Source organism: Pituophis catenifer, unplaced genomic scaffold (genome assembly GCF_029215685.1).
Source record: "Pituophis catenifer annectens isolate HBS135680 unplaced genomic scaffold, rPitCat1.0.hap2 SCAF_7, whole genome shotgun sequence".
Lineage (NCBI taxonomy): Eukaryota > Metazoa > Chordata > Lepidosauria > Squamata > Colubridae > Pituophis > Pituophis catenifer.
This window is the reverse complement of record NW_027256887.1, coordinates 12680773-12702448: the sequence shown is the minus strand read 5'-3', so window position 1 is coordinate 12702448 and position 21676 is coordinate 12680773. Positions and strand designations below refer to the sequence as shown.

The 21676-nt window shown below is 43.7% G+C and overlaps 1 protein-coding gene across 1 annotated transcript in view; it reads right to left on the bottom strand.

Moving 5' to 3' along the window:
* EFCAB6 (EF-hand calcium binding domain 6) overlaps positions 1 to 19236 on the bottom strand; it is a 146067-nt gene extending 126831 nt beyond the window's left edge. The window contains exons 1-5 of the mRNA XM_070947318.1: positions 19212 to 19236; positions 14640 to 14810; positions 12344 to 12564; positions 9553 to 9635; positions 6462 to 6528 (exon numbers count right to left, since the gene is read on the bottom strand). Coding sequence (XP_070803419.1) covers positions 6462 to 6528; positions 9553 to 9635; positions 12344 to 12564; positions 14640 to 14810; positions 19212 to 19236 — 567 coding nt within the window. The remainder of the gene's footprint in view (positions 1 to 6461; positions 6529 to 9552; positions 9636 to 12343; positions 12565 to 14639; positions 14811 to 19211) is intronic.
* Positions 19237 to 21676: the final 2440 nt, after the last annotated feature.

Genomic DNA, 21676 nt, shown 5'->3' with positions numbered 1-21676 from the left:
TCATTTTGGCTCCATTCTTTTCAGTAGCACAGTCTAACTTGTCACTTTATATTGATTCCATCTGTTTACACTCTGCGGTGGATTGGCTTCCTATGGCGAATGTTTCCTATTTACCAGCTGGTAAAGATGGGCCAAACCAGATAGGAAAGAATTAGATTATTTTCAAATCCCCATAAACACAAAATGAAAAGGGGAAAAAAAAAAGAACCTTACAATGGAAAAGGGATGGAAACCTTTTCTCCCCCCTTTTCATTTCTTCTCAGCCTGCTTTGTATTGTTCTGGCAATTGAAAAAGCCCTTATGTTGGCAGAAAGATGTTTACACCTTAACATACTGTTGTTTATTGCATATGTGAAGTCCCTGTTGATGTGATGCTAATGAGATTCCTGATGCTGGGTTTTTTTAAAGAATGAAAGGATGGCTGGATTTTAAACCAGGCATGATCTGTTCTGTAACCCAGAAAGCTGAACACAGCTCTCTATACCATTGTTCCTCATAGATGACCTTCACTCTGTAAAGGACCTTAGATCTCTAAAGATCTAAGTGCCAGAGCCCACTGTAACAACATTGCCAAAAAGGCATTAAGAGTTGTTAACCTAATCTTGCGTAGCTTCTTCTCTGGTAATATTGTATTGCTAACTAGAGCATACAAAACATTTGCTGGACCAATTCTCGAATGCAGCTCATCTGTCTGGAACCTGCACTGCATATCGGACATTAATACAATTGAGCAAGTCCAGAGATATTTCACGAGAAGCGTCTTCCACTCCTCTGCTCACAACAGAATCTCTTATGCCACCAGACTTGAAATGTTGGTCTTAGACAACTTAGAACTATGCTGCCTTCGGTCTGACCTAAGCATAGTACACAAAATTATCTGCTACAATGTCCTACCTGTCAATTACTACTTTAGCTTCAACCGCAACAATACACGAGCAAACAATAGATACAGACTTAAGGTAAACCGCTCCAAATTCGATTGCAGAAAATATGACTTCAGCAACAGAGTGGTCAATGCCTGGAATGCACTACCTGACTCTGTAATTTCCTCCCCAACCCCCCAAAACTTTAACCTTAAACTGTCTACTGTTGACCTCACCCCATTCCTAAGAGGACTGTAAGGGGGGTGCATAAGCGCACTAATGTGCCTACCATCCCTGTCCTAATGTCCCCATTTATTCGTATCCATTTCCTGCATTCATAATCATGTTTATACTTATATTTGTTATCTTATATATGCTTGACAAATAAATAAAATAAAATAAAATAAATAAAACCCTGACAACTTTAAGATATGTGGACTTCAACTCCCAGAACTCCCTAACCAGCATGCTTTAAGATGTATCCACTTCAACTCCTAGAATTCCCTAGCCAGCATGCTGGCTGGAGAATTCTGGGAGTTTGAAGTCCACATATTTTAAAGTTCTCAAGATTGAGAAAGATTGCTCTAGCCTAGACACAGTTTTCTACAAAGTTCTGTGCAATTTTTAAATTTGCCTCAGTATTCAAGGATAGAAAAACAAGGTGCCCAGATAGACAAGAGAATTGAGGTTGGAAAGAAAACAGACAAATCCAAGCATCAACAAATTCTTAAGCCTCTACTTTCTTCAGAAGAACTGGATTGCCTATATAGTTTTAATAAGACAGAAGATTGAAGATAGAGATACACACAGACAGATGGACAGACAAGACAGACAGACATACTGGCCACCATCTTGACTTTTTTGTCCCCTCCAACTGTATCTATACAGAGCTAAGAGAATTCTGCCCTCTTTTTTTACTGTGAGAAATCCAAGGGGGTCGCGGAGTAATAGGAATTATCCCCATCCTTCAATCCAATGGTGGGATTCAACCAGTGTAACAACCGGTTCACTTTGTGTGCGCTTTGCACATGCGCAAAACGGGCGATCCGCACGCACAAAGTACATTTGAAAACAGCACCTTGTACTGAAGCTCCGGTGAATAAAACAGCTGAGGCGCAGCAATCTGTGCTGCCATGCCAATCAGCCAGGCTTCAAACAAAGGAAATAAAGGTAGATATTGCAGAGGGGCGGGCGGGTGGGCCCAGCTGATCGTTGGAATCAACCGGTTCGCTCTCAGATGATCGTCGGAGCTACCAGTGTGCCCAAACCAGTCCGAACTGGCAGAATCCCACCCCTGCTTCAATTCAAGATGGCTAGATTGAACCACTATTTAGAGAAGCAATATATCTCTGATTAGCGTTAGAAGAAAGCCATCACTTTTATACATCATACGTAATGTTTGTAAAACATCTGGCCAGTCAGAAGTGGCCACAGAATGCTAGACAATCAGGTGTTTGGTCAGAGCAGAGACACACCACATCAAACCAAAGACTTGTTTTGCTCTATATGTTAATATAAGGTCCCAGATGTACCTATATACATGTGCATAAGTATTTTCTCTGCACAGAGGAATTTCAACAGAACCAGAAGAATTTCAATAAGCTTAGAGCATTACCAAACTATTGGCATGCATAAAACATATAGAGAAACCAACAGGGTTACAAAGATACTTACAGAAACATGACAGACCTCTTTCCCAAATAATTTATAAATGCATGCTGAAGAGGTTAAGCTTGTTAAGGAAGTAGATGACATATAAATGTTCTAGATTGCTATCCCTGTCCTGCTGTTGAGGACAGGGATGGCCCAAATCTAACTGACAATTCCTGGATGAATTTAGGGATAGATTTCACCCAGCCTACTTATCTCCATCTCTTCACTGCCCAATTTCAGCTCTAATGATGACATAATGTGGTCAGCACCAGGCCAATCTTTGATGATTTTGGAAAGCTTCATCGGGGTTATATCTGGCTAATATTAGAGGATCCTGGCAAATAGATGGGGAAGAAATGGAGGTAGTGACAGATTTTATTTTCCTGGGCTCCAAGATCACCGCAGATAGGGACTGCAGCCAAGAAATTAAAAGACGCTTGTTCCTAGGGAGGAAAGCTATGGCAAATCTAGACAGCATACTAAAAAGCAGAGACATCACCCTGCCAACAATAGTGCGTATAGTCAAGGCTATGGTTTTCCCAGTTGCAATGTATGGATGTGAAAGTTGGACCCTAATGAAGACTGAGCGCCAAAGAATTGAGGCATTTGAACTATGGTGCTGGAGAAGACTTCTGCGAGTCCCTTGGACTGCAAGGTGATCAAACTGGTCAGTCCTAGAGGAGATCAACCCTAACTGCTCTTTAGAAGGCCAGATCCTAAAGATAAAACTCAAATACTTTGGCCACCTAATGAGAAGGAAGGACTCACTGGAGAAGAGCCTAATGCTGGGAACGATTGAGGGCAAAAGAAGAATGGGACAACAGAGAACGAGATAGCTGGATGGAGTCACTGAAGCAGTAGGCGTGAGCTTAAATGGACTCCAGAGGATGGTAGAGGACAAGAAGGCCTGGAGGAACGTTGTCCATGGGGTTGCGATGGGTTGGACATGACTTCGCAACTAACAACAACAATATTAGTTGTAGCTAATATTAGTAGTAGTAGCCACAAGATATTTCCGTATTCTTTTCAAGAATTTTACATAGACATGTCTATGTAGTGCCAGACCTACTGGTTAATGACCATAATAAAGTTTATTTGATTTGCATTTACTAGGCATGGATTATTTTTATTCATTTATTTAGTGAATGGCCACTTTAATCCTTGGAAAATAAATAAGCGATAGGAGGACCCAAGCCCTAGCCCTGCCTACTTTTTCATTTATTTCACTTTACATCTTTGCTTTTTTTCCCATAAATATGTGGATAACTAAAGCTAGAGATTTAACTACATGGGTAGTCCTCGAGTTATGACCACAACGGAGCCCAAAATTTATGTTGCTAAGTGAAACATTTAAGTGAGTTTGTCCCATTTTACGACTTTTCTTGCCACAGTTGTTAAATGAATCACTGCATTTGTTAAGTTAGTAACATGGCTGTTAAGTGAATCTGGCTTCCCCATTTGCTGGTCAGAAGGTTGCAAAATCTGATCACACAACCCTTGCAACTATGAGCCAATTGCCATGCATTTGAATTTTGATCATGCAGCCATGGGGACGCTGCAACAACCATAAGTGTGAAAAATGGTCATAAGTCACTTTTTTCTGTGTCGTTGTAACTTTGAACAGTCACTAAATGAACTGTTGTAAGTCGAGGACTGCCTGTATATGAACTTTACCTCTTAGTGTCCCCCATGAAACCCAGAAACGCAGGCTCTTTTAACAAACCGCATCACTGCTTAGTTTGTTAGCAGCAGTGCCTCAGATAGAAAGTCCATACAGAGAGTGGTAAGGACAGCCAAGAAGATTATAGGAAGCTCACTTCCTGTTATTCAGGATACTGCTTATAAGCGTTATGTGCTTAGAGCTCAAAGCATTGTTAGAGACCCCACACACCCACTTTACGGTCTGTTTCAGTTGCTCCCCTCTGGGAGGAAGTTTCGAAGTATTTCTAGCAAGAGTACCAGATTCTGTAACAGCTTTGTTCCCTATGCCATCCATCTGGTAAACTTGCAAGATTTGTTTTTCTCGCCATGTATATGTATACATCTGAACTAGACTGTGTTGTTTCTCTGGGTCCTATAATATATGGGTATATGCATAACTATGTATGTGTGTGAGGGACGTGGTGGGTCAGTGACTAAGACGCTGAGCTTGTCAATCGAAAGGTCGGCAGTTCAGCGGTTCGAATCCCCAGTGCCGCGTAACAGGATGAGCCCCTGTTACTTGTCCCAGCTTCTGCCAACCTAGCAGTTCGAAAGCACGTAAAAAATGCAAGTAGAAAAAATAGGGACCGCCTTTGGTGGGAAGGTAACAGCGTTCCGTGCACCTTTGGCTTTTAGTCATGCCGGCCACATGACCACGGAGACGTCTTCGGACAGCGCTGGCTCTTCGGCTTTGAAACGGAGATGAGCACCGCCCCCTAGAGTCAGGAACAACTAGCACATATATGTGAGGGGAACCTTTACCTTTACGTATGTATGTATGTATTTATTTAGTCATGATTATGTAGTGTATATTGGAGGCGGTGACCATTTGAGAGCTGTATGCAATAAAATTTCATTTTAATGTGTGCCAATTAGTGTACGTTCAAAGTAACAATAATTCTATTCTATTGTTCTGTTCTGTTCTATTCTATTCTATTCTATTCTACTCTATTCACATTCTTCATGAACGTGGCAACTCAGTGTTGACTCTGCTGCTTCATTCGCCTTTATAGCCAAACTGAAGCACAACACAGCCATTGAAGCCCTGGGTGATGATGAAGAGGCTTCATTGCTGTGATGAAAGCATGTTTTGGCTGCAATCTGTCTTGACAGTTCTTTAATATGCAAATAGCTCAAGATCTTGGGTGCCAGAGACAGATGCCCTTCGCCAGAGACTTTGTCTGGCACCTGGTAGAAAGCCACCTGGCCATGCAGGCATACACTGGGTGGTGCCAGTGTGCTAAGGCCAGGCTGCAACAACAGCTTCAGGTTAGACTGTTGCTTCAAACAGCTCTGAGAAACCAACCCTGGTCAGGAGGATTAGGCCAACATGAAGAATTCACCCTGAATGAAGCACAATTCAGACATTTTACTATTGGCAATGAATATCCTGTTCCAGGTATCCAGACCAGTGGTGGGTTCCTCCCGGTTCGGTCCGGTTCGGCCAAGCTGGTAGTGGTGACGATATGATATCACCGAACCGGTTCTCCCCCCCTGCCCTCCCACCCCTCCACCTTCCCACATTATTCTTACCTTTTATTTGGTCCCACCCCCAATCTATTGCTGCCTCCTGAGTCCCAGCTGATGACTAGAGGGAAAAAAACTGTTTAAAAAAACTGCCGCGGGGCTTCAAAGGGCCGTCCTACAGCTGATCAGTGGTAAAAGCAAACAAATGAGTCGGGTCCTAAGTGCGAGGACTGGTCGTAAGTGCGAGGACCTTCCAGAAATGACTCTGACCAGCTAGCCACGCCCACCTAGTCACATGACCTCCAAGCCACACCCACAAAATAAGCCACGCCCACAGAACCGGTAGTAAAAAAAATTAGAACCCACCCCTGATCCAGACCTCATCTTCTAAAGCAATGTTTTCTCAAGCTTAGCAACTTGAAGATGTGAGGACTTCAACTCCCAGAATTTTACCCACCATGCCTTGCTGGCTAGGGAATTCTGGGAGTTGAAGTCCACACATCTTCAAGTAGCTAGCGCTTAAGACGCCAAGGATCATCAAATGCAGAAGAATAGCTCTGAATCCTTCACTGTCTCCAAAAAATGCATGGGAATTGCCCTTTGCTCTGTCCTGAGATTGGGAGATAAGTAACAAGAGTGCAGGCCCTTGGATTTGAGGGCAAAAAGTTTTGCAAGGGGCCCCTTCTGTTGAGGCCCTTTTGAGTTACAACTAACTCTTGAGTTTTGCAACATCGGGGGTCCTGTTCAAGGTGGAAGAAGCCCCTTGTGGGGTGGTACCTTCTCTCGTAAGAGGCACTCCATCTGGCTTAAGGTCCTGGTTCGACTTTCTCGGAGATTATTCCACCTGAAAAACCAACCAGAAATTAAGGTCGCTCAGTTTTTTTGATCAAGCCTGCCTTCTTACCGACAATTTTAGCTGGGGATGAAAATAGAGCTGCCAGCTCCAGGTGGCAGTTGAGCATGATCAGTGGCGAGCAATGGCCACAGCCAGTGGTGAAATCCTCTGCGGATTGCCACCAGTTTGCTGCCCGCGCATACGCGGTGCATGCCAAATGCACGCTGTGCATGCACATGCACACTACGTACCGAAAGAATGCTGCGTGCACATGCGCAGCGCGTGCCAAATGCACGCTTCGCATGGAAAAAGAAGCCTTTTCTAAGGTAAGTAGAACAGCGAAGGGGGGAACAGCTGTGCCACGCAATTTAGATTCACTAGAAAGCAGGATTTCCTGCTTTTTAGCGAATATAAACTGCGTGGCACAGCTGATCATCGGAAATACCGTTCAGATGAACCAGTAGCATTTTTTAACTAACAGTTCGCCAAACCGGTAGTTTTTATCATTACTGGTTCGCCCAAACCATTGCGAACTGGTAGCATTTCACCCCTGGCCACAGCTGCTTCTGAGGAGAAATCTAGATCAGGAACCAGGAGACTTACAGGGAATTTTTTTACATCTTCCTCTTTAGTTCTAGTTTGAACAACCAAAAAGAGAGGAATTCTGACACGAAGCAGAGAATGTAAACCTCTGCACCGAATCCTTTCCCTGATTTAAATCATCCCCGTCTTCGGCAGCACAGAAGAAAAAAGAACTAAGTTTCAGATACTGAATAAAACTAAATCTCTCTCCTTCCCCCCCCTGCCCACAGCTCCCCCTGTCTGTCTACAGTGGGTTTCCCATCATTTCTTCTACCTCAGCTTTTAATATTGGTTTGCAAAATGAGCAAAGAACAATGCAAGTATGCTGTAAGGCAGAGTTTCTTCACCTTGGCAAATTGAAGATGCGTGGACTTCAACTCCCAGAATTCCCCAGCCAGCATGAAGTCCACACAGTTCAAGTGGCCACGTTTGAGAAACACTGCTCTAAGGATTTATTTCTACACAGTGTCGTCAATTATGCAGCATTTGTGAGACTGTGCAACACTTCACAGGCCACGTCTGGAAGGTTCCTCAGAGGAATAGGAGGCACAAATATCCACACCTCGGTGCCACATCTCAAAGCTTTTGGTCCTTGGGGAAGAAGTGCTGGTTTAAGTGCTGCCAACAGATTCTATGTCCTTCAGCCAATTTGAGGAAACAAAACAACTGAAGCACAAGATTCACAGCCCTGAATTTTATTTAATTTAGTTTTAGGTCATTGTTCAGATCAGAATCCTTCCTTAGCTCATCTCCTCAAACACCCTGGCATAAGAAAGAGAGAAAGAGCATTTTGCTTTCCCAGCAGTAATGCATGAAACAATGGTGGCTTGCCCCCGGTTCAGACCGGCTCGCAAGAACCGGTAGTAAAATTAGCAGGAGGCCCCACCCACTGCCCCGGATGTCATCATCGGAGATCTGTGAATGCGCAGAAGCTTCTCAGTTTGTGCGATTCCGTTGCGAACTGGTAGTAAAAGTAAGTAGAACCCACCCCTGGTATGAACGTAGAATATATTACAGAAAGCAAGTTTCTTTGGGGCTCTAATCATATGATCAGGGAGACTATCTTGGTTTTTTGGACCCTACTTTGGTGAATCTAATCTGGCTGAAGTGCAACCCACTGGAGAGTGTAAAGACGAGAAACCAATGTGGTTTTTACACTGTCTTTAAACCCACAGAAAATACATCTATTGATTGTAGCCAACTAAAACAGCCTAGATCAGGGGTGTCAAACTCAATTTCATTGAGGGCCACATCAGGGTTGTGTTTGACCTCAGTAAGGCTGGGGGCGGGGCATGGCCAACTCAACATCACTCATGTCAGGGGCGCAGGCAATGGCCCGAGACCTGTGTGAGTGAAAACGGGCTCCCAAGCTCCATTTTCAGCTGCGACGGCTTCCTGCAACCCTCTACCAGTGAAAACGGAGCTCAGGAATGCCTCACGCAACCCTCCCGAGCTCCGTTTTCACTAGCAGAGGCCCCACAGGCTAGTCTTTTGCTGTTTCCAAGGTGGCCCCGCAGGCCAGATGTAAGCACTCCGCGGGGTCAAATCCGGCCTCCGGGCCTTGAATTTGACACCCCTGGCCTAGATGAAATTATAATCTGAGAGAGCCAGTGCAGTTAAGAGTTGGACAAGGTCTGGGAGACTCAGGTTCAAATCCATCCTCAGCCATGGAAGGTCATTGGGTGATATTCTGTCATGGAATAAAGTGTGCTAGGTATATTGCATTTAGATGAGATAAAAGTCTATCAAATACATATTGATGGGAGATAAAGACCATCCAGTTTTGCTTAGAAACATGAGGCAGTATCTGGCCGGACAAGCTGGTCCTTCAGTCTTGACCAGAAAAGCAGGTCTGTTGTGGAGTTTCTGCTGAAAACAGCAGCCCAAGACAAGTGTTTGCCTTTCTCTCTTGTTTGCCTAATTTTGCTTGTTTGCTGCTGTAAGTAAATGCGATTTACACTGGCAGTCATATACTTTGCTATTCATATTTTGCTATTTTGATTTCTCTGTTACTTAAAACAGCAAAAAATAAATTAAATCAACAACAATCAAACAATGCCGACTGGCGGCCCCCAGGGGGAGAGCCTATTATCTGGAACGAGCTCCCTCCGGAGATACGGAGGATCCCGGATCTGCGCACCTTCCGCCGCGCCTTAAAGACCTTTTTATTTCACCATGTGGGCCTGGCCTAATTTTCTCCCTCTTTTATAAAAGATTTTTAATTTTTTAATATTTTTTAGTATTTTATATATTTAAATTTTAAAATTGGTTTTAAATTGATTGGGGTTTTAATTTGTCTGGGCCAAAACTGTTTAATTTGATTTTAATTCCACTTTTAAATTTTGTATGTATGTATTTTATTGTTTGGCTGTGCACCGCCCTGAGTCCTTCGGGAGTAGGGCGGTATAGAAATCAAATCAAATAAATAAATAAATAAATAAACATCCTTACTTTCCGTTGACATTACTGATGGGCCTCGAAAACATTGACAAGAACTCAACATATGGAACTGTAACTCTGGTAATTCCTGGAACCTGTTTTGATTTTTTAAAAAAAGCTGATTACTTTGAGATAATGTTTCAACATAGTGGACAATGATCGTGTCCATCCCTTCTCATTCTTCCCTTCAGTAGTATATAATTAAAAGCATAATCACTTGTTTTTGGTTATATATTTCCAAATAAATAATTTCACCAAACAGTTAATCTCTTGCATCAAAATTTTTGCAATCTCAAATGTTCTCAATATTACCTATTATAATTTATATCAAACTATTTCAAATCCTACGCGGGTTTCAGGTGGATTTATCTTATTATATAACTTTTTGACATACTGCATCTATTTAACAGGAGTATTAATTCAGTTAGAATTCTTAAGACAAAAATATCTGAGGTCTCTAATTTTATAATTAAATCATTCATTCCAAGGAGTTAAGTAATAAAATGTTCCCGGGCTACAATACTTCCTGTGTGATAAAGCATTGTACATTCTGTTTCTCTTCACAACAGCAGTCAAGTTGGCTACCATCTGCTATGATCACTTTCTAAACATACATATCTCAAAACAAAGGCTATTATTCTGCTGCTAATAACTAGCCTTGGTTGATCTCAAAAAGCTAAGCAGGGTGAAATCCAGCTAGTATTTGGAAGGAAGACCACTAGAAAAATCCCAGGGGGCTCTATATTAAACTGAGAAGTCAAAACAAAAAACAATATCCATATCTTGGAGGACAGCAATAATGAACTACCATATTTTTCGGAGTATAAAACGCACCGGAGTATAAGACGCACCTTAGTTTTTGGGGAGGAAAATAAGAAAAAAACTGATTGGCAGGTGGATCGGCCTCCCGGAATACCCCCAAACAGCTGTTTCCAGAGGTGAATTTTAGCAACAGGTTCGTTGGTTGTGAGCTCTGTGCCTTGCTTTTTTTTCTGCCTCTGAAACTTCTAAAACTCTGTTTCAGAAAACAACTTTTTTTTCTGCCTCTGAAAGCCTCAGAAACAGAGCTTCAGAAAAAAAGGCTTTTTTTCTGAAGCTCTGTTTGGAGGCTTTTTTTTCTGAAGCTTCTTTCAGAGGCTTTTATTCTGAAGGACTATCTGTACTCTGTTCAATCTCCTTTCTTTGGTGGTATGTAGATTAACCTCTTCTGATCTGTTGGTGATTGTGGCATTCTCCAGATTTGTTAGCATAGTTTGTTTAGAACCTTTACTGATTCTTCTTTTGTTGCTTGCCATATTATTATTTTCAGAAGCTTTTTTTCTGAAGCTTCATTTCTGAGGATTTTTTTCTGAAGCTTCTTTAAGAGGCTTCCTTCAGCCTCTGAAATCTCCATTTGCAAGGTTGGGTGGGGCTACATTCGGAGTATAAAAGGCATCCAGATTTTCACCCTCTTTTTGGGGGGAAAAAGGTGCGTCTTATACTCTGAAAAATACGGTACTTTGACTCTGTGGTCAAGAAGACGACACAGACATGTCCATGAATGATAGTGACAGTTGGAGAGTCAGGAGATGGTGGGCTCATTCTGTTGTAGGTGTTTAATTTTGAAAAACATAAGCCAGGTCAGATCAGATTGAACAGATATCAGCCTTCCCAGGTAGACAAGACAAAAACACAATCAAATGAGCTAATTTGACTTTATTGTGTGGCTACATTAAGGAAATCTACAACAGTGATTACCTTTGCAGTTTAGCTGCCTGATGGGGGGAGAAGGAGAGGGGAAACAACCTGTGTAAGTTATGCATGTGCACACTGCCCATGCAAGTCAAGCTGCACACGTATGTGCACTGGACCACCCCTTGTGCAAGTCAAGCTACACATGCATGTGCACCAGCCAGCCGCTTGTGAGGCCCGGTTCTGAACAGGTGACGGCCCAGGAGTGGGCTGTGGCCCGGGAGTTGGGGACCCTTGTCCTATAGTACAAATCTACTGTTGTCTCTTTTGCAGCCTGAGTAGTTAAGGGGTTTCCTTTTGGACTTTCTTTTTCTGCCCATTGTGCAGCTGCAGGCTGTGCCATCTCTTATCCAATCATTCCCTAGGCAGCATCTCTCCCCACCCCAACCCCAGTCTCCCAAGGTCCTTCCCACATGCCATTTACACCGGGAAATCACCAGGATATCACAGCCAGGGGGTTCACAGGGGTTCGGGAGAACCTCTAGCTAAGACTCTGTGCAGTTCAGAGAACCCCCAAATCCCACTCCTGGCTGGCCCCGCCTCTCCCAGGAGTCCCCACACGGCCCATTTTGGATACAGGTAAGTGCAGGGCATGCACGGAGGCTCGGGGAGGGTGAAAAACGGGCCTACCAGAAGTTCGGGAAGGCCAGAAACAGGCCCATTTCTCACCTCCAGAGGGCCTCTGGAGCCTGGGGAGGCCGTTTTCACCTTCCCGGGGGCTCGAGGAAAGCCTCCAGAGCCCGGGGAGGGCAAAAATGCCCCCCCCCCGCCATGGTGCAGGAGGCCAACTAGGCCACACCCATCATGGCCATGCCCACCCAGCAACTGGGCAGAGAACCCCTTGCTAAAATTTTTGAAGCCCACCCTGATCTCAGGCCTAAATATGTAATGCATCACCTTATGCAGAGCTACTATTTTATTACAATGCAATTTCCTGCAGATTTAATTTATTAGTTAAATCATCCTGAGTAACTATAATTTCTTTAATGGAATACAGTCAACCAATGCATTACTGAATTGAATTCAATCATACAAATACATTTATGTGTGCAGCCGTCATGTGAACACATACCTTTGCCAGCACCACATTAAACTGCTCATCTGTCAGAGGTAAAATGAATGTTTCAATCACTCTTCTAAATTCACCCTTAGTGATCTTCAGTGTCTGATCGATATCAATAATCTGAAATGCTTTTTTGATTTCATCTTCTTTTGCAATTATTTTCTGAAGCAAAATCTGCTCAATAACATCGGGTGACAGCGTGGAATCAGGGGCAGACTTGACAGAAGCAGCTGCAAAAGATAGTATGAGTTATAAAGCCTTCTTAACAATAGATACAAATTGAATATAAAATTTAAGATGCAGAATGGAATGCAAACCATTCCAAAGCAAATCTTTTCTTTACAAGTAGCCTTCAATTTATGGCCACAACAAGAGCTGGAGTTTTGGTTGTAAGTTGTTTTGGTCATGACCAAATTCGATTTTACATCCATTTTTATGATGATTAATTGAATCATATTGTTATGCAAATTCAGAATACCAGATGGTCATTTTTTGCCATTTTCTGCCAGTGACCTGGGGACGCTGCAACCAGTTGTAAATGCAAGCTGGTGGCCAAACACTTGAAATGTGATCATGTGACCATCAGGGGGCAGTGGTAACTTTGGGGACAGGTGGTAAGTACCATATTTTTTTGAGTATAAGACGCACCTTTCCCCCCCAAAAAAGAGGGTGAAAATCATGTGTGTCTTATACTCCAGATGTAGCCCCACCCATCTTCTCAAACTGAGGTTTCAGAGGCTGAAAAAAGCATCAGAAAAGAAGCTTCAGAAAAGAAGCCCCCAAACAGAGCTTCAGAGGCTTTTTTTCTGAAGCTCTGTTTCGGAGGCTTTCAGAGGCAGGAAAAAAAGTTTTTCCTGAAACAGAGTTTCAGAAGTTTCAGAGGCAGAAAAAAAAGCAAGGCACAGAGCTCACAACCAACGAACCTATTGCTAAAATTCACCTCTGAGAACAGCTGATTGTGGGTATTCCAGGAGGCTCATCCACCTGCCAATCAGCTTTTTTCTTATTTTCCTCCCCAAAAACTAAGGTGCGTCTTATACTCGGATGCGTCTTATACTCCAAAAACGATGCTAGGTTTTTTTGAAGTCCATTGTAACTGTGAAGACCAGTAGTAATTCAAAGACTACTTGTTTGCAGGAATATAAAGAAAACTATTGTGAACAAATACATAGAGTTTATTTATAAATGAAGAGTTAATCTTCATTTTGAGACTGGATTGTTGATGTGGGGTAAGGTACATTAACAGAAGGCAAAGCAAACGATGCCACCGGTATCTTCCTTCACTCACTACTTTTTGCAATCTTTTGCCTAGAGATGAGCTTTTGAAAACTGAAGGTTGTATGATGTTTTGTGCCAAAGCGACTAGGCCTCATAAAAGCATCACTCAACTTCACTATGTCCGTTTCAGCCATTTCCCTAAGGCAGGGGTTCTCAACCTGGGGTCCATAGACTCCTTGGGGGGGGGGGGGGCGTGATGTCACCACAGGGAGTCCACAAAGGTTTGTGATTATGATTGTTATGGAGAAGGTTTATGGAATGTTGTGATTTAAATCTTAAGTTTTGGGGATCTGTGGCCAGAAAAGGGGGTTCGGTGGTGAAGAAAAGGTTGAGAATCACTCAGTGGTGGAATTGAATTTTTTTTACTACTGGTTCTGGGGGCATGGTGTGGCTTGGTGGGCATGGCAGGGGAAGGATACTGCAAAATCCCCATTCCCTCCCCACTCCAGGAGAAAGATATTGCAAAATCTCCATTCCCACCCCACTCTGGGGCCAGCCAGAGGTGGTATTTGCCGGTTCTCCAAACTACTCAAATTTTCCGCTACTGGTTCTTCAGAACCTGTCAGAACCTGCTGAATCGCACCAGAGGTGGGTTTCAGCAGATTCTGACCAGTTCTGGAGAACCGGTAGCGGAAATTTTGAGTAGTTCCTTGAACCGGTAGTAAAAATTCTGACTGGCCCCACCCCCATCTATTCTCTGCCTCCCAAGTCCCAGCTGATCGGGGGGAAATGGGGATTTTGCAGTAACCTTCCCCTGCCACGCCCACCAAGCTACGCCCACCAAGCCATGCCATGCCCACCAAGCCACACCCACAGAACCGGTAGTAAAAATTTTTGAAACCCACCACTGAATAGCACCCCTGGAACCACTGCTCCAAGGCATAACCATTGCTGGTTGCAAATGCTTTCTCCAACAGGGGAAGGTTCGGTCTGAAATCTTTTGCCTGGCTGGGGGAATTCTGGGAGTTGAAGTCCACCCATCTTCAAGCTTCCAAGGTTGAGAAACACTGATCAAGAAGGTCCTTACTTGAGTCAGATTGGACAGAGCTTTCACTGCTGCTCTTGCTGCTGCTGCTGCTACTCCGTGTGGACGATCGCCCTGATGAGTTGGATTGGACTCTGGCATTGAAGACAATCCCATGGGACTGAGGGCATAAAGTCTTGAAATCACATGCATTCACCACTCTGGACATCATTCCTGCAAGAAATAAGGGAGGACAAAGAAAGAGGTTGAACAAAAAAGAGGCCTCTGTTAGTTACCGTATTTTTCAGAGTATAAGATGCACTTCCCCCCCCCCAAAAGAGGGTGAAAATTTAGATGCGTCTTATACACTGAATGTAGCTCCGCCCACCTGCCAGCCTCTCAAACAGCCTCCAAAAGAGAGGCTGCCTTTGCAAACAGAGCTTTTGGAGCAGCTTCTCAAATGGAGAGCCTCTCAAGCAGAATTTTTTTTTTCTTCTTATTTTCCTCCCCTAAAAATAAGGTGCGTCTTATACTCCAGAGCGTCTTATACTCTGAAAAATACGGTACTTGCTGAGGAGCCGAGGTGGCACAATGCAATGAGGGAAAGCTGGAAAAACCAACTTGTTGAGAAATTAGCAACCCTAGAATAGCAAGGGTGTGCACATGAAAGCGACTGAGAGCAGTTGCAAATAATCATAGCCAATACACAGATACACTGAGTTGTGTTTACTTTTAGGAAATAGTAATAAGGCACAGTCCAATAAACAGTCCAGGCCATACACAGATAAAGCAGTAGATAGTAAAACAATAGTCCAGGGATACTCCAATAACAAAGTCTTCTTACCAGTCGTTGTAGTCATACATAATAAACAGTTGCAAACAGTAGCAAATAGCAGTAACGATCAGTAACGTTCAGCAAAAAGTAGCAGAGAGAGTAGCAGAGAGTAGCAAAGAGAAACTAACCATGTTTCAAGCTCTCTCTTAAGGACATTGGCTACAAAGCTAACCAATCAGGACACAGTTTGATGCAATACAAGGTTTGAATCTCGCCAGGCTCAAGGTTGACACAGCCTTCCATCCTTTCTAAGGTAGGTAAATTGAGGACCCAGTTTGTGGGGGCAATAAGCTGACTTTGTATAAATATACAAAAGAATGAAGGCTATTGCTTAGCGCATTGTAAGCCGCCCTGAGTCTCCGGAGAAGGGCGGCATATAAATCAAATTTAAAAAAAAAAAATACAGCAATACAGTCTTAAAGTTATATTGAGGTTTTATATATTGCCAACCCAACAAGTTAGTAAATTACCATTTCCTAACACAACTAGAGAAAATTAAGCAAGCCACTCAAGATGAAAGCCATTACAAGAAGTCTTCAAGTTATGACCATAACTGAGCCCACAATTTCTCAGTCATAAATTGTGACATCATAAAGCGGGTCACCACATGACTAGACCGGATTTTATGATCTTTTTTTTCAGCGGCTGTTAAGTGAATGCCGCAGTAAACATCAGTCACATGACTATGGGCCACTGCAAACTGCCATAAATGAAGGGCGATTGTCGAGTGACCAAAATGCACCGCATGACCTGACGGGAGAAAGGCTCATACTTCGGAACTTTGCAACCGATCATAAGTCCCATCTTTTTTTATAATCTGTCGTAACAAATGATCAATAAGCAATCAGTCACAAGTAGAGGACTACTTCAGCGCTAGTAAAAAAAAAAAAAGGAACAGGGTGATTTTAAACCTCCTTTTAGAGACACAGACATCTTTCAGGGAGAGAGAGTTCCAAAGCAGAAAAGTTGTTGTGGTTTGCATCAAATTGAACTGACAGAGACCAAGGTTGACGCACTTGGTAGTACAGTGGTTTAAAGCACCCTGTTATTAACACAGCTGCCTGCAATTACTGCAGGTTCGAATCTCACCAGGCTCAAGGTTGACTCAGCCTTCCATCCTTTCTAAGGTAGGTAAATTGAGGACCCAGTTTGTGGGGGCAATAAGCTGACTTTGTATAAATATACAAAAGTATGAAGGCTATTGCTTAGCGCATTGTAAGTCGCCCTGAGTCTCCGGAGAAGGGCGGCATATAAATCAAATTAAAAAAAAAAAAAACTTTGTGCCAGGGTGCCAGTCTGCAATTGTACATTGGTGCAGGTGGATCAGTTCAAGTGGCAACTTTGGCGACCCACATAAAAGTTTACCCCACACCACAGAAACCTCTGAGAGAGAGGAAGATAAGATAGGCAAGCACAGGCTGTTCTCTCATTTCTGTTTTTTTTTTTTTTCCATGGGAAACCATCCAGGCCACCTTGTAAGTATCTTAGGGAAAATATACAGAAAAGTGACGTAAATTTATTATTCCAGCTGAAGTAGCAGATGCAGAGTGATTTTGAGTGTCTCAAAAGTAGTTAAAACAGTCAGCATGGATGCCTGGGGAATGTGGGAATTTGAAGTTCGTGTTTCCCCGAAAATAAGACCCTGTCTTATATTTTTTTTGAACCCCGAAATAAGCGCTTGGCCTTATTTTCAGGGAGGTCTTATTATTTTGGGGTGTGTGGAGGAAACCAGAGGAAATGGGGGGGACCAGCTGCACATGTGTTTAAATATTTTCGGGGAGGGCTTATTTTCAGGGGAGGCTTATTTTAAGGCATGCGCTCAAAAGCCTGATTGGGCTTATTATCAGGAGATGTCTGATAATTTTGGGGGAAACAGGGTAATACATGTGGGGGGACTTTTCATGGGGCCAACTAGCCCCACAGTTGTTTGGGCCCATGTCCCCTATGAAAGGCTATACATCCAAGTTTAACATATAATAATAAATACATATTATTTACTGTATAAATAAAAATTATTTATAAAACAAATATTATTTCATACTTTAATATATTAAACACCTTTTGTTTCAGCCTCTTACAAATCTAAATCTCTCTCTCTCATACACAAACACACACATATCTACACAAAGTGCAGTATTTAATTTGTAATTATTTATATATCTGTTTATTTTATTTAATAACTTATATGGTAAACTGACCAGATGTGAATCTTAATTCAAAAATGGGACATATTGTAGAAAGCAACATGAAGGGGTAAATACAATATCACAGTGGAACAAGGTGAAACAGAAAAAGTTTTATGTATTTAGTTTATTAAACTAAATAGAACTCAATCCATGGATGGATGAGTGGGTGGGTGGGTGGATGAATGAGATAGATAGATAGATAGATAGATAGATAGATAGATAGATAGATAGATAGACAGATAGATGGATGATAGATATAGATAGATAGATAAATATAGATGATTGATTGATTGATTGATATAGATGATAGATGATAGATAGATAAATATAGATAGGTAGGTAGGTAGGTAGGTAGGTAGGCAGATAGATAGATAGATAGATAGATAGATAGATAGATAGATGATAGGTAGGTAGATAGATAGATAGATAGATAGATAGATAGATAGATAGATGATAGATGATAGATGATAGATAAATATAGATAGATAGATGATAGGTAGGTAGGTAGGTAGATAGATAGATGATAGATAGATCATATTTATCTATCTATCATCAGATAGATGATAGATAGATAAATATAGATAGATGATTGATTGATTGATTGATTGATATAGATGATAGATAGATGATAGAGATAAATACAGATAGATAGATGATAGGTAGGTAGGTAGGTAGGTAGATAGATAGATAGATAATTAGTATATTTTGCTGAGGCCATGATTAAAATTGCAATTGTTCCAATGAGTGGAAATACTATATATCTGCGATGATGTAAAAGTGCTCACTCGGAATATTTGCACAGGATGCTACAGGTTGGTACTTCTAACTATCCTGTAGTTTGTTGCTTGCATAACTTTGTGTGTTCTCCTTGGTTGGTTTGCCTGGAGCTAGTTTGTGGTTCAGCACATTATGCTTATTACTTACCTACTTATTACATTTGACTTTTTTGTTTCCTCTTAAGCCAATGTAGGTTGCGTAAATTCAGAAAGCAGATTAACTCCGTTCACAAGGCAACTGGAAACACAGCGCATGGCAATCGTGCCTTGAAGACAACCTGATACTCTGCAGAATGAGGGCTGCTGCCTCGGAAAGGCCAGATCAAGTTCCACTTGCATTGCTGGATGACCAACCCTACTTTCTCAAGCTAATCTCTCTTGCAGGGGGGTTGTAGGAAGCCAGCACTGAGAATGCTGTTTTTTTCTGGGCTAATCCTTCCAACAAGCTTGAGTTAAATTTTAAATTGACTTTAAATTGGGTTGTTTTAATTTACGGCCAAAATATTTAATTATTTTAAACTGTTTTTAAATTTTGTATGTCCTGTTTTTTTTTTTACTTTGGCTGTTCACCGCCCTGAGTCCTATTTGGAGAAGGGGGGTATAGAAATTGAAACAAACAAACAAACAAACAAACAAACAAACAAGTAAGTAAGTAAGTAAGTAAGTAAGTAAGTAAGTAAGTAAGTAAGTAAGTAAGTAAGTAAGTAAGTAAGTAAATAAATAAATAAATAAATAAATAAATAAATAAATAAATAAATAAATAAATAAACAAACTCCCGCATCTCTTTGCAAGAAAAATAAAAGAAATTCTGGTTATCCCGACGCAGAAGAAACCAACCTTCTCCTCCGTTCTGCGACGTCATTATGGGCCGAAAAGTGGCTGGAGCAGAGTTAAGGAGGTTCCCACCGCGAGCGGGAGAAAGATGCTCGGAATGCCCGCGGCCCGCTTGCAAAGTTGCACTTCGCGGCTTCCCGGCCTGAATGCGGCGTTGCCAAGACGCTGTAGCCCCGGCAACGCGGAGCGGCTCCCCGATTGGCCGAGAGGTCGCGCGGTTGCTTAGCAACCGTAACTCGCGACAATTGGCCTCCACGTGTCTTTGGAAAGGCCTTCGCGCCGGTACCCGTTCCGTGCCCGTCGTCTGAAAGTCACCCCGTTTTTCTGACGGGGACACCGCGGAGCTCTCTTCCCCCTTTTCCAGGGCCTTTTGGCTCCTAAGCGCAAATCAGGTGAGAGAGCAGGACTGCTGGGTGGAAAAACTCAGGAGGGGGTGCACGTGGGAATCGGCTTCCGCGGGAACTCGGGCTCGCCCTCTGGGTATACAGAAGCAGCCCCCGATTGGGTTCGATCAGGGATGTTCCCGAGTTGAAAGTTTGAAAACTTGCGCGTCCTCCCAAAAGTCCTACGCGCGCGTTAATACCCCTCGCGCAGCAGCTCAAGGAGGACGCCGGCGTCCCCTCAACCTTTTCCCTTTCCCTGGCTTGGACTTCGGTCAGAATCACGCCTCCCTCTGCCGTTTCAAGAGAGCAATTTATTTATGGCACGATGTCCCTGTATATTTCCCTAAGATATTCCTAGGGTGGCCTGGGTGGTTTGTCCATGAAAAATGAGATTTGGATAAGGAGGGGAACAGCCCCCCTCCCTCTCCCTCTCACCCCCTTTCTCTCTCTCTCTCCCTCCCTGTCCCCCTCCCTCTCTTCCTCCCCTTTCTCTCTCTCTCCCTCCCCTCTCCCCCCTCTCTCCCTCTCTTCCTTCTCTCCCTCCCTGTCCCCTTCTGTCTCTCCCTCCCCTTTCTCTCCCTCTCACCCCCTTTCTCTGTCTCTCTCTCCCTCCCTCTCTCTCTCCCCTCTCTCCCTCTCCTCCCTCCCTGTCCCCCTCCCTCTCTTCCTCTCCTTTCTCTCTCCCCTCTCCCCCCTCTCTTCCCTCTCTCCCTCCCTGTCCCCTTCTGTCTCTCCCTCTCACCCCTTCTCTCTCTCTCTCCCTCCCTCTCTCCCCTCTCTCCCTCTCCTCCCTCCCTGTCCCCCTCCCTCTCTTCCTCCCCTTTCTCTCTCCCCCCTCTCTCTCCCTCTCTTCCCTCTCTCCCTCCCTGTCCCCTTCTGTCTCTCCCTCCCCTTTCTCTCCCTCTCTCCCTCCCTTCTCCCCACTCTCCCCTCTCTCCCTCCCTGTCCCCTTCTGTCTCTCCCTCCCCTTTCTCTCCCTCTCACCCCCTTTCTCTGTCTCTCTCCCTCCCTCTCTCCCCCTCCCTCCCTCTCCTCCCTCTCTCCCTCCCCTTTCTCTTTCTCTCCCTCCCCTCTCTCTCCCTCTCTCCCTCTGTCTCCCTCCCTCCCCTTTCTCTCCCTCTCTCTTTCTCTCTCTCCCTCCCTTTCCCTCTCACCCCCTCTCCTCCCTCTCTCCCTCCTTGTCCCCCTTTCTGTCCCCCTCCCTCCCTCTCTCCCTGTCCCCCTCTCCCTCTCACCCCCTTTCTCTCTCTCCCCCTCCCCTCTCTTTCCATCTCACCCCCTCTCTCCCCCCTCCCTCTATCTCTCTTTCCCTGCCTCTCTCTCCCTCATCAGAAGGGATGGTAAAGCCGCACCTTAATTAGTTAGCATTTTTAGCTTCCTAGACACATGCTGGCAGATGCTGGCAGGCATGTCGTAGCTGAGCTTCTCCTTCTGTTGGCCTATGAGGATGACCAGACTGCTGGCAGAGATGCCTCACTAAGGGGATGGTTCGCATGTGCCTCAGTCATCATAACTACCCGGGGGCCCGACACCATCTTTTCAAGAGGACCTGACTCAATCCTGGTTTAGTAGATGGCAGGCATATGCTTCTCAACTTGTCCATAAGTTCAGCCTGACATTTTTGAGGGAGGCAGCTGCAGGGATGCAATTTATCCACTCACCAGGAACCTGCTTATAGTACTGTGCAATAGCCATCGTGGGTGGGTTTTCACATCCCATTCAGCCAACTCGATCATCAGACAGTGCGAAGAGACTGTCTGAGGAAGCAGATGGTAAAGTTGGCATGGCCCTCTATGGGCGTTCTTCAAACCTTCGAAACTCTTTGTGATTCCTGACTTCGGCAACCTAAGTCTTTGTTGTCAGCTGAGGAGGAGAAAGATGGGTCTCGTGCCTTCAAGATGATGGCAGAGGCTTTCCAAGGTTTAGCCTCTAAAGAAGATGAAACAGTCTTTGCTTTTGGTCAGAGCATTGGAGCAAAGGGGAGTTATCTTGTCTGTTTCAGAAATATCTTGTTCCTGGATAGGGCCCAACAAGGGTTTGTTGTACCTAGGGAGGTGAAAATCCCATCCAGTTTGGTCATCTGAT